General features: G+C 39.3%; 1 protein-coding gene across 1 annotated transcript in view; it reads left to right on the top strand.

The window, feature by feature from the left end:
- vash2 (vasohibin 2) overlaps positions 1-16,905 on the top strand; it is a 35,607-nt gene extending 18,702 nt beyond the window's left edge. The window contains exons 5-8 of the mRNA XM_080883308.1: positions 2,334-2,571; positions 2,659-2,802; positions 8,301-8,419; positions 13,564-16,905. Coding sequence (XP_080739434.1) covers positions 2,334-2,571; positions 2,659-2,802; positions 8,301-8,419; positions 13,564-13,633 — 571 coding nt within the window. The 3' untranslated portion in view covers positions 13,634-16,905. The remainder of the gene's footprint in view (positions 1-2,333; positions 2,572-2,658; positions 2,803-8,300; positions 8,420-13,563) is intronic.
- The last annotated feature ends 345 nt before the right edge of the window (positions 16,906-17,250 follow it).

Below are 17,250 nucleotides of genomic sequence, written 5' to 3'. Positions count from 1 at the left end.
TGGATGAGTAGTGTGAGGTAGTGATAGGTGCTCTTTTAGTCGCAGTCTAAGTCAGGGAGCTACTGCTAGCAGTGTCACATGTCCTCTGGCACAGGAAGTACGCCTGTCTAATGAAGCATTCATTAGCAAGAAACAGCAGGGTGTGTTGGTGTATGATTTTCATGTTTGTATTCATCCTGTAGGATAAATATTGATCCAAAATGAAACACTCGCAGGAATCTGTCAGAGGAAGTTAAAGCTGATGCCAAACATAAACATTTGGCGTCCAGGCATTCTTGTCATTGGTGGATCATTCTTCATTTTTGCCAATGAAGAAAAGGAATCACAATAAAATATGACACTCATAAAAGCTTCTTACTAATGAACATGTTTAAATATTTTTTATGATATTTGTTATTAGAATAGGATAAGACAATCATCAACCCTGATTTAAATTATCTCTTGTCAGAACTATTGTGGTTTAGATTAATTTTGTGACAGTCGGTTATATCAGGATACCCAGGATCAGTTTTTGGGGGCTTCTTGAGCTTCACTGGTAATCAGTAAATACAAACAGTAAAAACAGTAAATATTTTCAAAGAATCAAAGATAGTGACTGTGCTGTGATTTGATATCTATTTACATGATTGCAAATTTAAAAAAAAAGACAACTAGAACGGGACGATAGAAAGAGCTGCCCTCTGACTGATCTAATCAACAGTGCAGAGAGAGAGCTCTGTTCTGTGCCAGGAAGGCACGATCTTGCTGCAAAGTAGTGAACTCCATAGGCTTTTGTTGCTGAAAGGATGTAAAAAGTTGCTAAAAGTAGCAAAGAAATTACCAGGTTTGTGTTGTTTTGATAAACTGATGTTTGCTGATCCTTTTTGTAAGTGAGAGGGATGTCAAGTGGACCAGTTAAGAAGGTGTATCAATATCTGAGTCTGTGGATTGAAAACAGTGTGCCTACCTAAAATAATATTTCAATATATGATCAATATGATACAAGCAAAAGCACATTCTTAACACATTTAACTCTATTTTGACTGTGCTATTAATTGATTAAGTTATTTTGTTAAGGGGAATAATGCAGGTGGTATGTTTGCGCACAAATAAAACCTATGTGTGACCGTCCAAGCATTCATCCCAAGGTTTAGTCACTTGGGCAGCACGCTGACTGTGGAAGTTCAGTGGTTTCTTTACTTGACTGTCCAGCCAACCCTGTTTAGATCCGTGTTCTACTTTAAAACCACAAACTCCCCCACACAGCCAGAGAGACACATTGAAATACATTGGTATGTGCATGTCATCAGTGGTCTGCTTTGTGAATATTTAATGAAAACACAGCAGTGCTGTGGCATCCAGGCTGGTGAAGTGACAGACATGTGTTCTAACCAATGGCAGACTTCCATCCATAGGCAGAATAGAGCAGATGGCTGGCTACTGGCCCACAAAGACATCTTCCAAGTTTCTCTGTTGCTGTATGGTAGAACAGATTGCTACAGTTGGATGCATGTAGCATGAAGATGTGCAGTACACAGGATGAGATCTGTCTAAATATAGATTCAATAATTTACTGAAAATCTGATCTTTTGGATGCATTTCCTTCTAATAACGAGTAGCTATAAATTTTTGTGATTGCAAAAACAGAACTAATATATAGAATTCAATTGGAAAATCAACCCTCAATCACTTGATTTGTCACCTCAGTAAAAACCTTCCTCATCAGTATTAATAGCCAGTCTTGAGTTTGACCTAATACAGCACGAAGCTTAGTTTCTAAGTTAAATAGGTGATAAAGAAGGGTGTGTTTTGGGGCGTGGCCTAAAACAGGACTGACATGTCTTTATGGTATGAACATGCAGTCGAATCCTGCCTTCATTTGTGACGTCTTGGTGAGTCACTAAGATCAGCAGACATATGATCTGATGTGTGTGTTATCGTGTCCTCTGTACCAGACAGATCATATCTCTCTGCCCCTGTTTTCCTTGTTGAATAAATGTAAAAACATCAGTGAACCTGACAGATTCAGTAAGACCGATGGAGCTGCACAAACTCTCATGAGCACACAAACTGTGTTCAGAAGACATTATTTACCCAGTGACATTTTCATACTATAGGCCTTCTGAGAGTCAGACTGAATCTCATTTCAAACAACTCAAGCTGCTTTGCTTCCTCTGCTGTGACAAATTCAAACAAATACACTTTCACTCTCAGGTTTGTACTCAAAGGTAAATAATTTTTGAGCAGTTCCAGAGGTGCAATAAAAGCACAGCAGACATTTATTTTACCCCAATAATATTTTTACACCACAAAAAAACTTCCAGGTCTTTCCTTAATCCTGCGGTGTTGATCAGCTACCTGACCAATGGGCTGACGTCTCTCGAGCGTTTCCCCATCAGCTTTAAGACCCAGTTTTCGGGTCACTGCTTTCACCATGTTGTGCTGGGCGTCTATTGCAATGGCCGGTATGGGTCGCTAGGTATGAGCCGCCGCCAGGACCTGATGGACAAACCACTCACCCATCGGACTCTCGGAGAACTGGTGGCTGAATTTGAAAACTCCTACAAGAGATACCAGCACACACTAAAGAAGGTAAAGGAAGAAGATAAAGGGTGTGGGAAATAAATGCAGTCCAAGAGTTAATGAAGAACCTTTAAACACATTTTCTGTTTCTACCAGGTGAAGATTGGTTTGTACGTGCCTCACGACCCACATGTCTTCCAGCCAATTGAATGGAAGCATTTGGTGCTGAACCTGGCCTGTTTGGGAGCTCAGGAGATGAAAAAAGAGCTAGAGAAACATGGGCGGGACATGAGGATGAAGGTACATATTGTGTATTCACATACAGATATGCCCCAGGGTATTTTTCTCTGTACACTTAATTTGCTTTTGTGCCACAGCTCTGTTATGGGAATTTGCTGCCCTGGGCAGTACATGAAAAAGCAATCATCAATCGCAATATATATGTTATCGATTAAATCAGAAACGGCATGAAAAAGAAAAACTGGGGTGATGGTGGGTTGCACAGTGGCTTGCAGATTCATAGCAAATGCAGGTCGGGTAAAGCTACTGTGGCTCAGGAGGCAGAGCGATTCATCTACCAATTGCAGCATTGGTGGTTCTTTTCCCATCCCATGTGACTGTATGCCAATGTTAGGCAAGGTGCTTGTATGAATGTGTGTGTGACTGGGTGAATGAGGCTTGTAAGAAAGAACCTTTTAAAGAAGCTGACGTTTGGGTGTTTAGAAGTGTATCTAAAGTGGGCTGGCACTGTCGACGTTTCCGATTAAATTACCTTTATAGCTTGCTTGAAATAATGCTTTTCTCGACTGATGATTAAATGTTCCATCAGCATCACTTAAGGTTTGGTTTTTCCTGTTTTGTATATTACACTACATAGACACTAGATAGAGTGTCACAGCATTGCTCCATTTAAAATATTAATCAGGTCAGAAACACCTTTATTGGTTTGAAAAAAAAAAAAGAGAAAAAAGCAACTTTGTGAACATTCAGACATTTTTTTCTAACCGGCAGACTTAGATATATTATGTATACAATAATGCATAAATGGAAAAAGGGTTGTACACTAAGGGAGAAAGTAAGAACAGCCTGGAATGGAAGAGAGAACTGGCAGCCCACAGTCAGCAGCAGTGGAAAATACAGACCACAAACAAACCACAAAATAAATCAGCCAAGATGCTGAAAAACTGAATATTAGGAGGTGAAAATGGGGAAAGTGGGTAATTCCACACTGTGGGAAAGAGGTCTGTTTGACAAAATTCAGTGAAAATAGTTTCACTAGAAAAGATGAAAATGTCTCTCAAACTTAGATCAGCTGACAAAAATTACCTTTTTAAAATCACACACACACACACACACACACACACACACACACACACACACACACACACACACACACACAGTTTCAGTTCATGGTCGTATTAATTAAATTTTAAAATAAAAGCAAATTTGCTATCTGTGATTCAACTCTGATGCAATTTTTTGCATCCTTTGTTTGGACAGACATGGCCTTTTTTGTTTTTTAGAGAGAAAGAACCAGGGAAACACCTTTATTATATTTTTCCGTCGGACCAGAGATAGATGTCGTTTCCTTTGGGCTGAACAGGGAATATAAACTGTCAAGAGTTATTTAGGGCACGATGGGGAAGAAGGAATGTGTGAGTGTACGTGTGAGGAAGGGAGATGCAGAAGTGTTTTGCACAAGGTTAAATGTTTTATGAGGACCCGTAGGTTTTTATTTGTATTTATTATGAGTTTCTTTCTTTTTTGTGTATTCCTGCAGCATTTGCAGTTCCATGAAAGCAATGTGTGAGTAGCTGTGTGATAGACGCTGATGTTAGACAGTGATACAGTATATAACATGTACTGTATGTCAGCAAGTTATGTAGGTCAGTAAGGTTGCAGCTGTCTCGCACGCACATAGAATCACGGGCAGGCACAGGTCAAGTGCATTGGGGTTTGTGAGACTTTGGTATAATCTGCTGTGCTCCAGAGGATGTGAAGTTAGTATAGAGTGCGTTTGTGTCTGTGCCCATGTACAAAATAAAATAGCTGTAATACTGCATAAAAATGTCAATAGATACAAAATGGAATGATCCGCAAATCTCATAAACCTATATTTTATTCACAGTAGAGCATAGAAAACAAACCAAATGTTTAAACTGAGAAAATGCAGCATTTTAAGAAAGATTTTAGCTCTTTTTGAATTTAATGGCAGCAACATGTTTTAAATGTTGGAGTGGGACTATGTTTACCGCTGTGTAGCACCCTTTCATCTTTTAACAATACTCTGTAAACATCTGGGAAGTGAGAGGAGCTTTTTTGGACGTTTGGAACATTCTCCCACTCTTGTATTAGTATTCTAGTAGCTCAGCAGTCCTGGATCATCTTTGTTGAATTTTTCATTTCATAATGCACCACGTGTTTTCAGATGGTGAAAGGACTGGACTGCAGGCAGGGCATTTCACACACTATGACTCTTCTACTATGAAGTAGGGCTGCCACGATTAGTCGACTAGTCACGATTACGTCGACTATCAAAATCGTCGACGACTGATTTAATAGTCGACGCGTCGTTTGAAGCTTTGTAAGATCCCAAAAGACGCAGGAATGAGTAGCAGGATTTAAGAGTGTAATAACGGACTGAAACAGAAGATGGCAGCACTGCATGTACAACGATGCCAGCTGCCGTTAAACCCCGAAGAAGAAGCTGTGTCCCAGAATTCATAGCTCAGTTTCCAACAATGGCGGCAGCTAGTTAGTTTTAATGTTACTCTTATTATTCTTTCTGGGTCACAAAATACACGTTTAACATATTTTTAGGCGAGAATGTAGCTGTGGAAACCTCAAATATCTGCTCAGTTTATCAAGACACCGCATATTTTCAAAAGCGCTCCGACGTTTTCGGAGACGTCTGTTACCCACTAGCTCGATAGCTAGCCGGGGGCAAGGTCACTAGAGCTGTGAGAACACCGGACTCCCGGCAAATCGTTTTCAAACCCACCGCCGTCTTTCGCTACTCAGGTTAAACATGATATATGAGTCACTTAGATAACTTAAAAATGTTATTGTTTGGCTTTTTTAGTATTTTATTTGTTCCTGAGTAAATCGGTTTGGCTGAGATTAAAGTTATAGTTTTTACACAGCTGAATAAACGTCAAGCAGACAGCTGATTATCAGAAGTGTGAGATGCTCCAGAATTTACTCCGGTGTCCTGTTATATTTTAGATAGCAAGGAGTTTATTAAACTTCACCGAAACAATCTGCAAATTTCATTAAAATTTAATAAACTATCATCTTTTCTTTATTTTTAGTTAGCACATACCTTAAACACTTAAAGCTGTAAGCTAATGCTAGTTATATAAGAGCAGATGCTGCTGGTGCAATAAGCTGTACGTTTTACGTCCAATGGATCTGATTAGTCGACTAATCGCAAAAATAATCGGTGACTAGTCGACTATCAAAATAATCGTTTGTGGCAGCCCTACTATGAAGCCATGCTTTTAAATACACACAGTATGCAGATTAGCATTGTCTTGCTAAAATATGCAAGACCTAAAAATACCATGATCTGAACGTTGCTAAAAAAATTGCGAATTCCATGAATGCTAATGCAGATTAGTTTTTTACTTTAAAAAAAAAAAATTTTAATGGGTGCTGATAAAAAAAAAAAAAAGCTGGATGGTTTATCTTCTCTTCTAGTCCAAAGGATGCAGGGTCCATGATTTCTGAAAAGAATTTAAAGTTTCAAGAGTTCCACTTGGCCTCAGCCCATTTTAAACTTTGGCCCAGAAAAGACACAGATGTTTGACGATCATGATCATATATGGCTTCTTCTTTGGGTGATGGAGCTTTAACCTCTATTTGTGGTTGGCACAGTGAGCTGTGTTCACGTACAGTGATGTCTGAAAAGTCTTCCTGACTCCTTGCTAGGATTTCTATGACAGAATCCTTCCCTTTTTAATGTAGTGCTGCCTTTGAGCCCGAAGAGCTTAGACTTTGTCTCTCGTGTACAAAGATTTCTCCAGATTCTCTGAGACTTTTGATGATATTTGATGTACTATAGATGGTGAGATATTTAAAATCTGTACAGTTTTATATTGAAGAAGATTATTCTGAAATCACCCCATAATTTGTGTCAGTTTTTTTTGCAGAATGATAAAAGTCTGCCTCTCTAAGATGCTCTATTTCTACCCAATCATATAACTGACCTGTTGCCAATTAACCTTAATTAGTTGCGAAATGTTCCTCAAGCTGTTTGTTTTTAGTACTGCATATTTTTCTAGCCTTTTTGCGCTGCTGTACCAGCATTTTTGAGTTTTTTGTGTTGCCATCAAATTCAATATTGATGGCAACTATTTTTCTATATATTTTTCTTGCAGTTTCTCTGTCAAACATTTGATATGTTTCCTGTGTTTTATTTCTAGTACAATATATGATTTGAAGATCATTGCATTCTATTTCCATTTCCATTTTACACAGATTGTATTTCTGTCTTCATAAGAACCTTTGTTGTAGACAGAGCATGAACCCCAAGGTTACATAAAGAGCCGGACATGAGATAAATAGGAATTCTGTCCAAATGACAGTGAAAACGTGAAGCTGAAAAGCTGCTATATAATTAAGCACAGTCGTAGCAAATAGTCACTTTATTCGGGTGTTTTAATGGTACTCAGCAGTGTAGTAGATGTAATTTAGCTATTGGATCAGACATTTAAAAAGGGGGAAAAAAGAAAAGGAATAAAATAGTTTTGCTTACAAAAAACAAAGAAATATGGTCCATGTTTGTACCACAAACACATGACGAACACAACCAGCTGCAGGATATTAGCAACTTCCTTTACTGCATTCAGGAAAACTTGCCATCCGGAGTCATCCTTTTCTTTTTTCTCCTGCTGAGAGCTTAATGGTAGCTTCAAGTTGCTGCTTAATACACTAAGAATGCCTCATTTGTCGCTCTGAACTGTATTGTCTGCATGAGTCATCTGTCACAACAGTGAGAAAGATTAAAATAGAGAAAAACACATTATCACATACATTTGTCTGCTGTTCCATTCATCACGGTGACGCTTTCTTCCCTTCATGCTAACATAACCGCTGTACACTGAAATGTTAGAAGTTCAGGGATTCTTTGTAAATATGAAAGCAGGGTGTAAACAGCCATATGTTTTGCCAAACTCTTCTCACTCACTGCTTTTTTTTTAATGCCATCATTCTAAACTTTTCCAGTATTGTCTGCACTTTTATCACAGTTCATAATAATTAAAAGATTAACCTTGAAATAGGTGACAATGATTTTTGTCCACCTGGTGAAAAGGCAATATGACTTAAAGTGCAGCTTTTAAGTCTGAAGTTCTTTAACCTTTCTGTTGGATCAATGCTAACATTGTGTCCAAACACTGACTAGCCTCTGTCAGATACACAGCAGCATATATTTTATTCAAATATTCTTCATTTCTGAATGGGAAACATTAATGATTATTCACCGAGATGTTCTCCAGGGTTTCTTAGTGATCACCTTTACCTCATAATACACTCCGACTGGACGCGAGTGTCACTGGATATTCAACTTCCATCATCAATTATCTAAACTTTTTCTGATATTTGGTGGTAAAAGTGTACAGTTTTGTTATCAGAGCTTTTTTGGTGCATATTGCTGCTGGTGCGGCTTAAAATGGTTGGATGATAGTACACTGATAAGCTAGAAAAGAATGAAAACGTGCTGGTCTGCAGAGTGTTAATAAATTTTATAACTTTAATAAACTACAATTAGTGATGTTGATTCTTCTGTTTTTTTTAAGATCCTAAAATCATCCAGTGCCCAGTCACCAATCAAAGAGCGAAGCCGAGGGAAGTCCTTATCGCCACGGCGTCGACAGAGCAGCCCCCAGCGACGCTCCATGCACCACAGAGACAAATCGTAAGTTCTTCCCATCGCTGAACAGTTTGTTGCTCAGGGCGCTCGTTGCCTCATATCCTCTTTCCCCGACAGTTTCCACTGGTTAAGCAGCTGATGACATCCTTAAAATACAGAAGGCTTCCACACTTAGAGCAGGGTTAATCAGCAGTGCTGGCAGCTGGTGTCTGTCAGCTTTTGTGTGGTACTTCCATCTTCCTCCCCCTTGTCTTCTTTCTCTAAAGGTCTGCTCTTCAGGTCAAGGAAAGTTTGGACTTTAATTAGTGTGTGCGCCTTTAAAGAATAAATTGTTCTGACATCTTAGTGGCAACAACTGTGTATCTGCTGGGTGGCACTGAGGACTTTATGTATGAGTGTGTGGGTCTGCTTATCTGCTTTTGTCGCCGACAGCTCAGCATTATCATCAGACAGACACTCCTTGTTGTGTTCAGCTGACAGTGTTATCACTATGATATATGTGTGCGTGTGTGTGTCCATATCACCAGCACTCAGCAGAATATAAGGTCTCTAATGCTGCTTGTCAAACACAGGCTTAAAAACAAACTCCATATAAAGTCTGTAAAATCAGAGCGTCCTTGTTCGCCTCTATGCCAACATATTAAAGAATCCAAGATATTGTTTGAAGTATTTAAAGTTTAACACTGTAGCCTTCTGACACACACACGCGCACACACACACACGTATGACGATGCTGAGTGTGTTTGCATGTGCCGTCAGCTGTGTGGTGGGATGTAACACAATCTGACTCGGACGACAGCTGAAGCGTGGCCGTACTGTAGAGTCACCACAAACACACACAGACTCGGCACACGAATTGCTGACGTTGCTAGTGTTGCCATTTGGCTGACTCTCTGTTGACCTTTCATATATTAAGCTCTGCTGCGCTTAAGAGAGTAATTATTTGGGGATCTGCATGTGTATGTTGGTGGTTAGGGAAATGCACTTGGCTTTTCAATTAAATCACTGTCAGTCATCTAACATTAGATCATCATCTCCACATCGTTTGAGATGATGATCCTAAAATTCTTGACGTAATTGAGCTATTAAACCACACATATTATCACACTGAGCTAAGCTTTCACAGGCTTTCAGCTGCATTCGTATGTTTTTGTTTAGTATATCCACTTTAATCTTTATTAGCTTTGAATGCAAGTTTATATGAAAATTAAAAAGGGCTGTGGCATACAGCTTCTACAAAAGTATTCAGAGCTGAAGATGCCAGGCTTTGTTGATGACTCTGGTTGTCCCTGAGATCACCAGCACAGCTGCTGAGTTTTTCTGTAAACCTCAGAAAATTAAATGTGAGAATCCAGTCTGGGTTTTGGTCCGAGTTTGCAGGTTCTCCCTGTTTCTGCGTGGCTTCCTCCTGCCATTTGAATATACGTGTTTATGGGGTTAGGTTAACTAAATTGGCCATAGGTGTGATTGAGAATTGGTTCAGTAGAAGAAAATGAGTGGCTGGATGGATGGAATCCCCCAACAGCTGACCAACTGACGTAAGACTTTTAGACTCCCTTTAGACTTCTCATGCCCACAGATCTTTTATACCTTGCAGTAGAAGTCTAGCTGACATGAGGTGCATGCCACCTTTTATTGTTGGTGACTCTGCTGTTGATTTGCATTTGGAACATTTTGCTATTCAAAGTCTTTCTCTTTTGTTGTGGTTTTACAACAGTTGACACAGACAAAAAGAGAGTTTCTCAAAAGATGATGAACAAGTCTAGTGAGCTAACTAACTCAAACCTCTGCAGTAACAAAGAGTCTTTCTATCAATGTATGTTTGTGCTTTTGAGGCACCCTTAATCCAAACACTAAAACTTTATCCTCTGCCTTATAACTGGGGCTTCAGTTGAACTGATACCATAAAGTGTAACTGCACAGCTATGTGCAGAATCAAGGAACATATCTTAATGGTCTGCAGTGAGCATGTTAGTTAGATAAAAGCAAGACTTTTTTTTTTAATTAAATGAGTTGTGAAAGTGTGAAATGGTTTCCTCATTTGCATAAATCTATTTCTGTTACCTTCAGAGTTCATTTAGCCATGGTTTAATTTTCACTTTCTGTAAGCACCGTAGTTTCATCAGCTCAGAGAAGCAGTTAAAATGTTTAGAACAGCACATCACCACTTTTAGCCACTTGAATGCGATACTTAAAAAGCTATTACTGTTATCAACGGAGCACTTACACCCTTAACAATATGTTGCCACCTTAGAGCGACGACTTCAGCAGAAATGGTGTAATAACCTGCTGCTGCTTCAAACAGCTGAGAGTGCGGACACAACAGCGCCGGCTCATTTTACAGCTCGAGCGAGACGTTTCAGGAGGCTGTTATCAGCACTGCCCGCTTTATACAAATGACTCAATTTTCAAAATGAATTTCTGTAATATTATTGTTACATAAGCGGCTCTCTACACAGGGACGTTCAAGATAGAAGGATAGAAAGCAAAGAGAAGGGATGAAGGAAAAAAGAATAATTATGTGTTAGAGGGCAAAAGAGATGGAAAAAGATGGCGAGAAGGGGGAGAAGAAACTGAGTAAGTGGAAAAAGGGGAGGGTTAGGAGGGTGAGAGAGGAGAGTGAATGAGAAAAGAGGTGAAGGTCTGGCAAAAGATGAGAAGGAATAAAAAGCCTGTCAGCTCTCCAGACTGGTTGTAACAAGGAACACTTCTCTGTGATGTGTCAGAGAGCTTGAAAGCTTCCTTCTGAGCAGAAATAATAAAGATGGGAGGCGAGGGAGGACAATGTGACATTAGAGGAGAGGGCAGGGAGAAAAGGAGAGACGGAAAGCACTGAAGGAGGATTAAATCGAACACTTTTGGGCTTTTAGAAATAAGAAGGCCTTTTTGATTTTCTGCTGTCTTCACACTTGTTTCTTTCCTTCTGAGTTGCGCTGAAGAAGGTTGGATTAAAGTCACTGTTTGTTTTATTTATTATTATTATTATTGTGGTGAATTTGCCTGTTTTTAAGCTTGCATTCTGACAGTGATATATTTGTGTTCCTCTTAGAGATGGCACGATACCACTTTTTTATTTCCGATACCAATATCATAAATTTGTATATCTGCCGATACCGATATGAATCCAATATAGTGTTTTTTAATCAATAAAACTTATTTTTTAATATCTTGCTGCTTTTTGTATAAGTTCATACTCAAGTTAAAAAACAAAACACTAAAGCTATTCTTTTATACCTGTATGCAAAAAATACACTGCACCCAAAATATCTCATAGTTCAGCAATACTGATCAATCTAATAAAGTTAAACTTACTCCATCCTTCCTATTCTGGTATTTAAAAGAGTAAGCAACCTAACTAATAGGGTTCTAAAACTCCCAGTAAAAAAATAGGGAACCCACCCCCCACCTCATGATGCTTAATCGACGTAATCAACTTTAATTTGATGCAGTGTGGGGGAAAAAATGCACAGAAATCAATTAATTTTGAAAAATAATTAAATAGATTCAACATCTTTCTTCAACAGAATTGCAGACTGCACAGATGGTACCTTCCCAAAGGAAAAAGTACTATAGTTTACTAGGGTATATTAGACTTAACAGTTACTACCGGTATATACAGTAATGGACTTCTATACATTTTACATCAGATTAAAACTTTGGGTGTAAGATTCGGATAATTATTTATTAAAAGCTAGACATTTTAAATGAGAATAAGAAAGAAAAGTATGTCTTTATGCCCCCTTTTCCCTGTTAATGCCCTATCGGCCCCCCTGGCTAAACTTTGCTAGATCCGCCCCTGCACAGTTACCAGCCGTCAGCTACGTAGAAAAAGATCCTGGTGTACAAAGTAATATTAAATAAATTCTAACAACAGCTTATCAAGCTTAAACGTGCTGCTGTTGTTCAGCCGCTGGTTTCCTCTTTCTGGTGCAAAGTGGGCCAAAAACAAAGAAGAGACACGGACTCGCGACAGAAAAGCCGATCAGCTGATCATTGATCAGTTTCATGATTGAAGTAGCAGCAGGAGAGGGAGGGAGAGAGAAGAGGCCGTTGCTCCATATATTGGTTGTTAAGCTTAACGCTGGAATGCTTTACAAACATTCAGAGATGAACTTACACACTTGCTTTCCTTCTCTCTGGGATAAATTCCTCGGAGATGAAATGCGGGATTGCTAGCAAGGCTACAAATACACACAGCTGCTCTATCACATGACGCACACTGCTCCGACATGCTAGGTTATGAGCCGAGTTATGCTGTGTCACAAGTTTTGTGAGGTGCTTTTTTGATATTTAATGGATCGGATTACATTTTTTATTTCTCTCCTATATCCGATCCAGTAATTTACGTCAGTATCGGACCGATACGTAATATCAGATCGGTCCATCTCTAGTTCCTCTCGTTTTATTAGAAGCCTTTTCTCTTTCTTTGTACAGTGAACTAGGGAACAACTAGACTGCGTATAATGTTATGTTACACATTTGTTTGTGATTACAATATCAGGGTCTTTATGTGCTGTCAGCACCTGCAGTTCCAAAATTCACTTTAAGTTATACAGCGCCAAATCACAACAACACTGTTTGCATATTTAGAATCGCTTTAGTCACTCGCCTCCAGGTTGAGAAAAATTTTATTCAGGATCCGAATCGACTTCCTGCCATCTCTGGTTACTACTGTTGGTTACCTCCCATGTGGACGACCCTTTAGTGTCCACCTGCCAATCAAAGCATCTGTGCCCCTGATTTTAAGCAACTAAAACATGATTTTTATTTGTGTCAGGCAGTCTTGTATTTCTAGCCACTTTTTGATTTTTTTGGTCAGTTTCTAAGCAAAACACTCAAAATTCAGGTGATTTCAATTTATATCTGTTGGTTTTGATGGTCCCTTAAAAATGAGCTCACTGCATTTAACCACGAAACAACCAACTGAACTCTTAATATACAGTGATTATTGTGTTATTTTTGAGTGAGATGAGAAAAAAGTTGCAGATTAATCAACAGTAAGGAAAATAATGAGCGACTGCAGCCATGCTGGGGAGAGTTTTGGGAGATAGTTTGGAGACTTGCTCTCGTTTAGCTCTGCTGCACAACATTAAGGAGCTTGTCAGAATGAAAGAGCTTCTCCAGTTTCTTCTGCCACTGTGCTCTTAGTATGCAGTGCATGTTCAGCAACTTTATGTCCTATCTTTCAGGCTGGCCTCAGTGGAGAGGAAACCTCCAGAACTCAGCATGCTCAATGACGGCTACCAGATCCGCATCTGATCCCCTCCTTCACCTATGAGACTCCCTCAGCTTCTCCATATCCGTCCAGGCTCCTCAGCCACCCTGATCCAAGAGTCTCTACCCAACCCAGCAAGAGAGTCGCCAAAACCCGAGCCACATTTTTTACACAGACGAGGTGGATGGTGTTATTTAAAACAAGAGAATGGCTTAAATGGAAGACCGTGATAATGGTTGGCCTGGTCCTGATATTTCATACAGTGTTTGCTCATTTCTGTAGCAATAAATCCCTTAAAATAGTCTCATCATCATCATTCACAGGCCAAGAGGGTGGCTTTTATCATTCTGTTGGTATTTTAAACCAGTATTCTTTTTTTGGTTGAAATAGTCACCCTCTCTTAGAGACAAGCACTCGAGCAAAATCAGCTCAAATTTATTGTTAGGTTATCATATGTATTCACCAGGAGGTGGAATGGGAAGTTGTCAATATAAATAACTGAAAGTATTCGTCAGTGGTTAAAATGACATCGTCGTGCTGGAACAAAGAGATGTTCGGGTGTCGTTGCATCAAACACAACTGGTGAAATATTCACTTGTGGGTTGTTTTGGTGTCTCAGAACACCAGGGGAATTATGTTTTATCACAGGTGGAAGTAATGATGACTGTTTTGTTTGTTTGTTTGGGCAAAGCCACCATGAAGACGACTGAAATTACCACCTGTGTTAACAAGCACAAGAGATTAAAGCTTCATTTTTACATTTTTTTAAGAATGACAAAACAAATCTGATGGGAAGCTCTGGTCTGCCACTCGACTTTTATATTGTGGTTCGCTGTAAATGATCCAAGTCATAACTTACTCCTCAACCAGCAGCAGTTTTAGGAAGATGATTACGTAAACTCCTGTGTGCCAGCTGTATTGATTACAGTGGAAGTGCGATAAAGTATGCGGGGAAATCAAAGATGCAGAATCAATAGAGAGGATAAAAGAAGAAGAGGATGAGGTAAAGCAGTGTGAGAAACGAGGGAGTGATTCAGAGAGACGATTCACTGCAGAAGACGGAGTGATCATTAGAGCACTGCGGCAATGTTCATGTTTCATCTGCTCCTCTTCCTCAGGCGTCTGTTGAAACGTAACCATAACTCATGGCAAAACTTCATGGAAGAAGATCGAAAGACTCCAGGAACAGGCTAGACCCAGTTAATAGTCACTTTTTTTTAATATGAAGACAGAAGGACACATTTTCTGTCAAGATAAATAGGCAGACTTAGCATTTACGTCCACATCTATATTTATTAAAGAGACTCATTTTCCATCATATTCACTTTGCAGCAAAGAGCAAACAAAAGCTCTGCTGTTGGATGGAAATCAGACAAATTTAAAAAAATAAATAAATAAAACAGTTGTGGGTATAATTTCTCACACAGCTCATGTCTGAGCCATAAAGGCAGGCGGGGGGGGGGGGGGACGGCAAAAGCTGGCCAAGATCTTGGGAAACATTGATCATAATCTTTGGTTTGTAGTGTGGGGGAGAAAATCAATATGTAAATTTTGTTTTTCTCATCCTTTCATTTACCAGTGACCGACTGGATTTCCCGTTTCCTGGTAAAATAGGAAAAATCTACACTGAAAAAAGCAGAGCTCAAATGAAAATGGTAAGCTTTGACATACAAACAAGAACCTGCAAGCCAAACGTTAAATACACGGTGTTCTGTTCTCACACAATGCACCAAAAAGAAGAAAAATCTTGATCCAAAAGTCAGGAATCATTATTTCTAAATCTGGCTTGGAGAAAACCTGTAGAGTTCAGCTGTGGCCACTCTGCATGTTCACACAGTAAACCAACATAGTGCTGGCCAGTTGACTGCTGTTCCACCAACAGCTGGAACATAAAATGATTCAGCTGGTCCAAGATCAGCTGTAGCCAGTTTCTCTACTAAGGCAAACAAGGAGCGATGTTGCTGACTGAATGAATCTCAGCAACAAAAGCCTCATTCAAGACGGCCAGAGAGGATGTAACAGTCTGTGCAAGCTGTCGGCAGATATCAGAGACGGGGCCAGAGAGCCCTTCAAGGTGTTTTGGTACAAAATGAGAAAAATAGTTCTGAAATCTCCAGGTTTTAATCTAAATTAGATTGGCTTTTTTTTCTTAATAGCATGAAAAAATATATATTTTACAGCCAATATAAAGCTGTTTTAAAAAAATGATCAGATATTACCTAAAGGACGATATTCGATGTTCTTTAGCTTCCCACTTGTGTGCCGTCCAGTGTGACACACACTCTAACCAAATCATTTATTTGTGAGAACCGTGCAACGTCTGCAAAATGAGTGCAAATCTTTTTGTGGTTTTTTTTTTTTGTCTAAGTACAGGAGACAATAAGGGCAAAACACGCAAGTTCTCAGAGCAGCCCGAAGAAGTTTGTTTTTGCCCCCTGAAGCCAAGTGACCTATAAGAGTCCATTCAGTACTGTATGCAGTTTCATGCTTGATCTATTGTAAAGGTGGTCCAAAAATTCCAGTCAAGCTTAAATCCGATGGTTTTTTTGGATTCTCCTGTTGAGGCCTTCAGTGAATAGCTAAGCTAAGCTCAAAAGCTTGAAATTAATGAAGCTTGAAATCACACATTACATGCGTTCAGCATTTATCCATCTGAATACAAATGCTTGAAATGATGGCTGAATATCTCATATCTGCATATCCGGATTTTCTTTCAAACTGTACGCAAACGTTTAATCAAAGCAGATTTTAAGCATACATGCCTTTATGTGATCTGTGATCTACATCGTGTCTGTTACATCCGCAGAATGTACCGCATGGTTTTAAGTCTTTTGGGTGACAACTGCAGAAGTCAGTTTTAATTCAAAACAAGATATTTCTAAGTACATCCACAGTCCTCCATCACTGCCCACAGACCAGCTCATTCAGAGAAATTTACATGAATTTGGTGGCTTAGGATAAATATTCAGAATTGTATGGTGGAATAATTTGATGATTCAACATTTGACTTCTATAGTTTTCACCTGAACCTTTAACTCAGATTTGTGTTTCCCAAAACACCCAAAGTTTAAAGCTCATCTTTGTTCACTTACACCAGGGCGCTGAGTAAAGATCCCTGTGGAACGCTGTTTTTAAACCTTGTGCTTCGGTTTTAAAAAAGGAAAGTTAGACATTGTTAAAGAGGCGAGGAGTGGTTCCTGTTTTGTTTGACAGTTAGTGGCAGTAGGTTGCTGATGAATTTAACATAATTAAGGAAAGTCCAGAAAGTCTAGAAAAATCAGAGGTAGCTAAATCTGCTTTTTCAGCACAGTGTCTATCCATATAGTGCCACACACGAATTAAAGCTGATTTGGTAGGGAGAATTTACAGTGCAATAGGTCACACCAGCTGCCCTGGAAGAGGTTCAGATGGGAAGAAGGAGATGACCCAACAAGGAAGATTGTCCAGACTTTGATCATGCAATGTTTTACTACTATTAGCAGAGTTGTAGAACGTGATATGCATATGAAGGAATCAAACACATTTGTTGTCCCTTAAGGAAAGACTGTGGTGAGGAACCCTTAATTTGGCATTATTCACTGGGTGCCTTTAACAGCGTGTGAACCTGGTCTTAGTTGAACTGTGTGTCTAACAGAGCAAAGGTGATCTTTAATGGCTGGAA

This window comes from Rhamphochromis sp. 'chilingali', assembly GCF_963969265.1.
Source record: "Rhamphochromis sp. 'chilingali' genome assembly, chromosome: 5".
In the NCBI taxonomy this organism is placed as follows: domain Eukaryota; kingdom Metazoa; phylum Chordata; class Actinopteri; order Cichliformes; family Cichlidae; genus Rhamphochromis; species Rhamphochromis sp. 'chilingali'.
The sequence above is the reverse complement of the archived record's forward strand: the minus strand, read 5'-3'. Positions and strand labels throughout refer to the sequence as shown.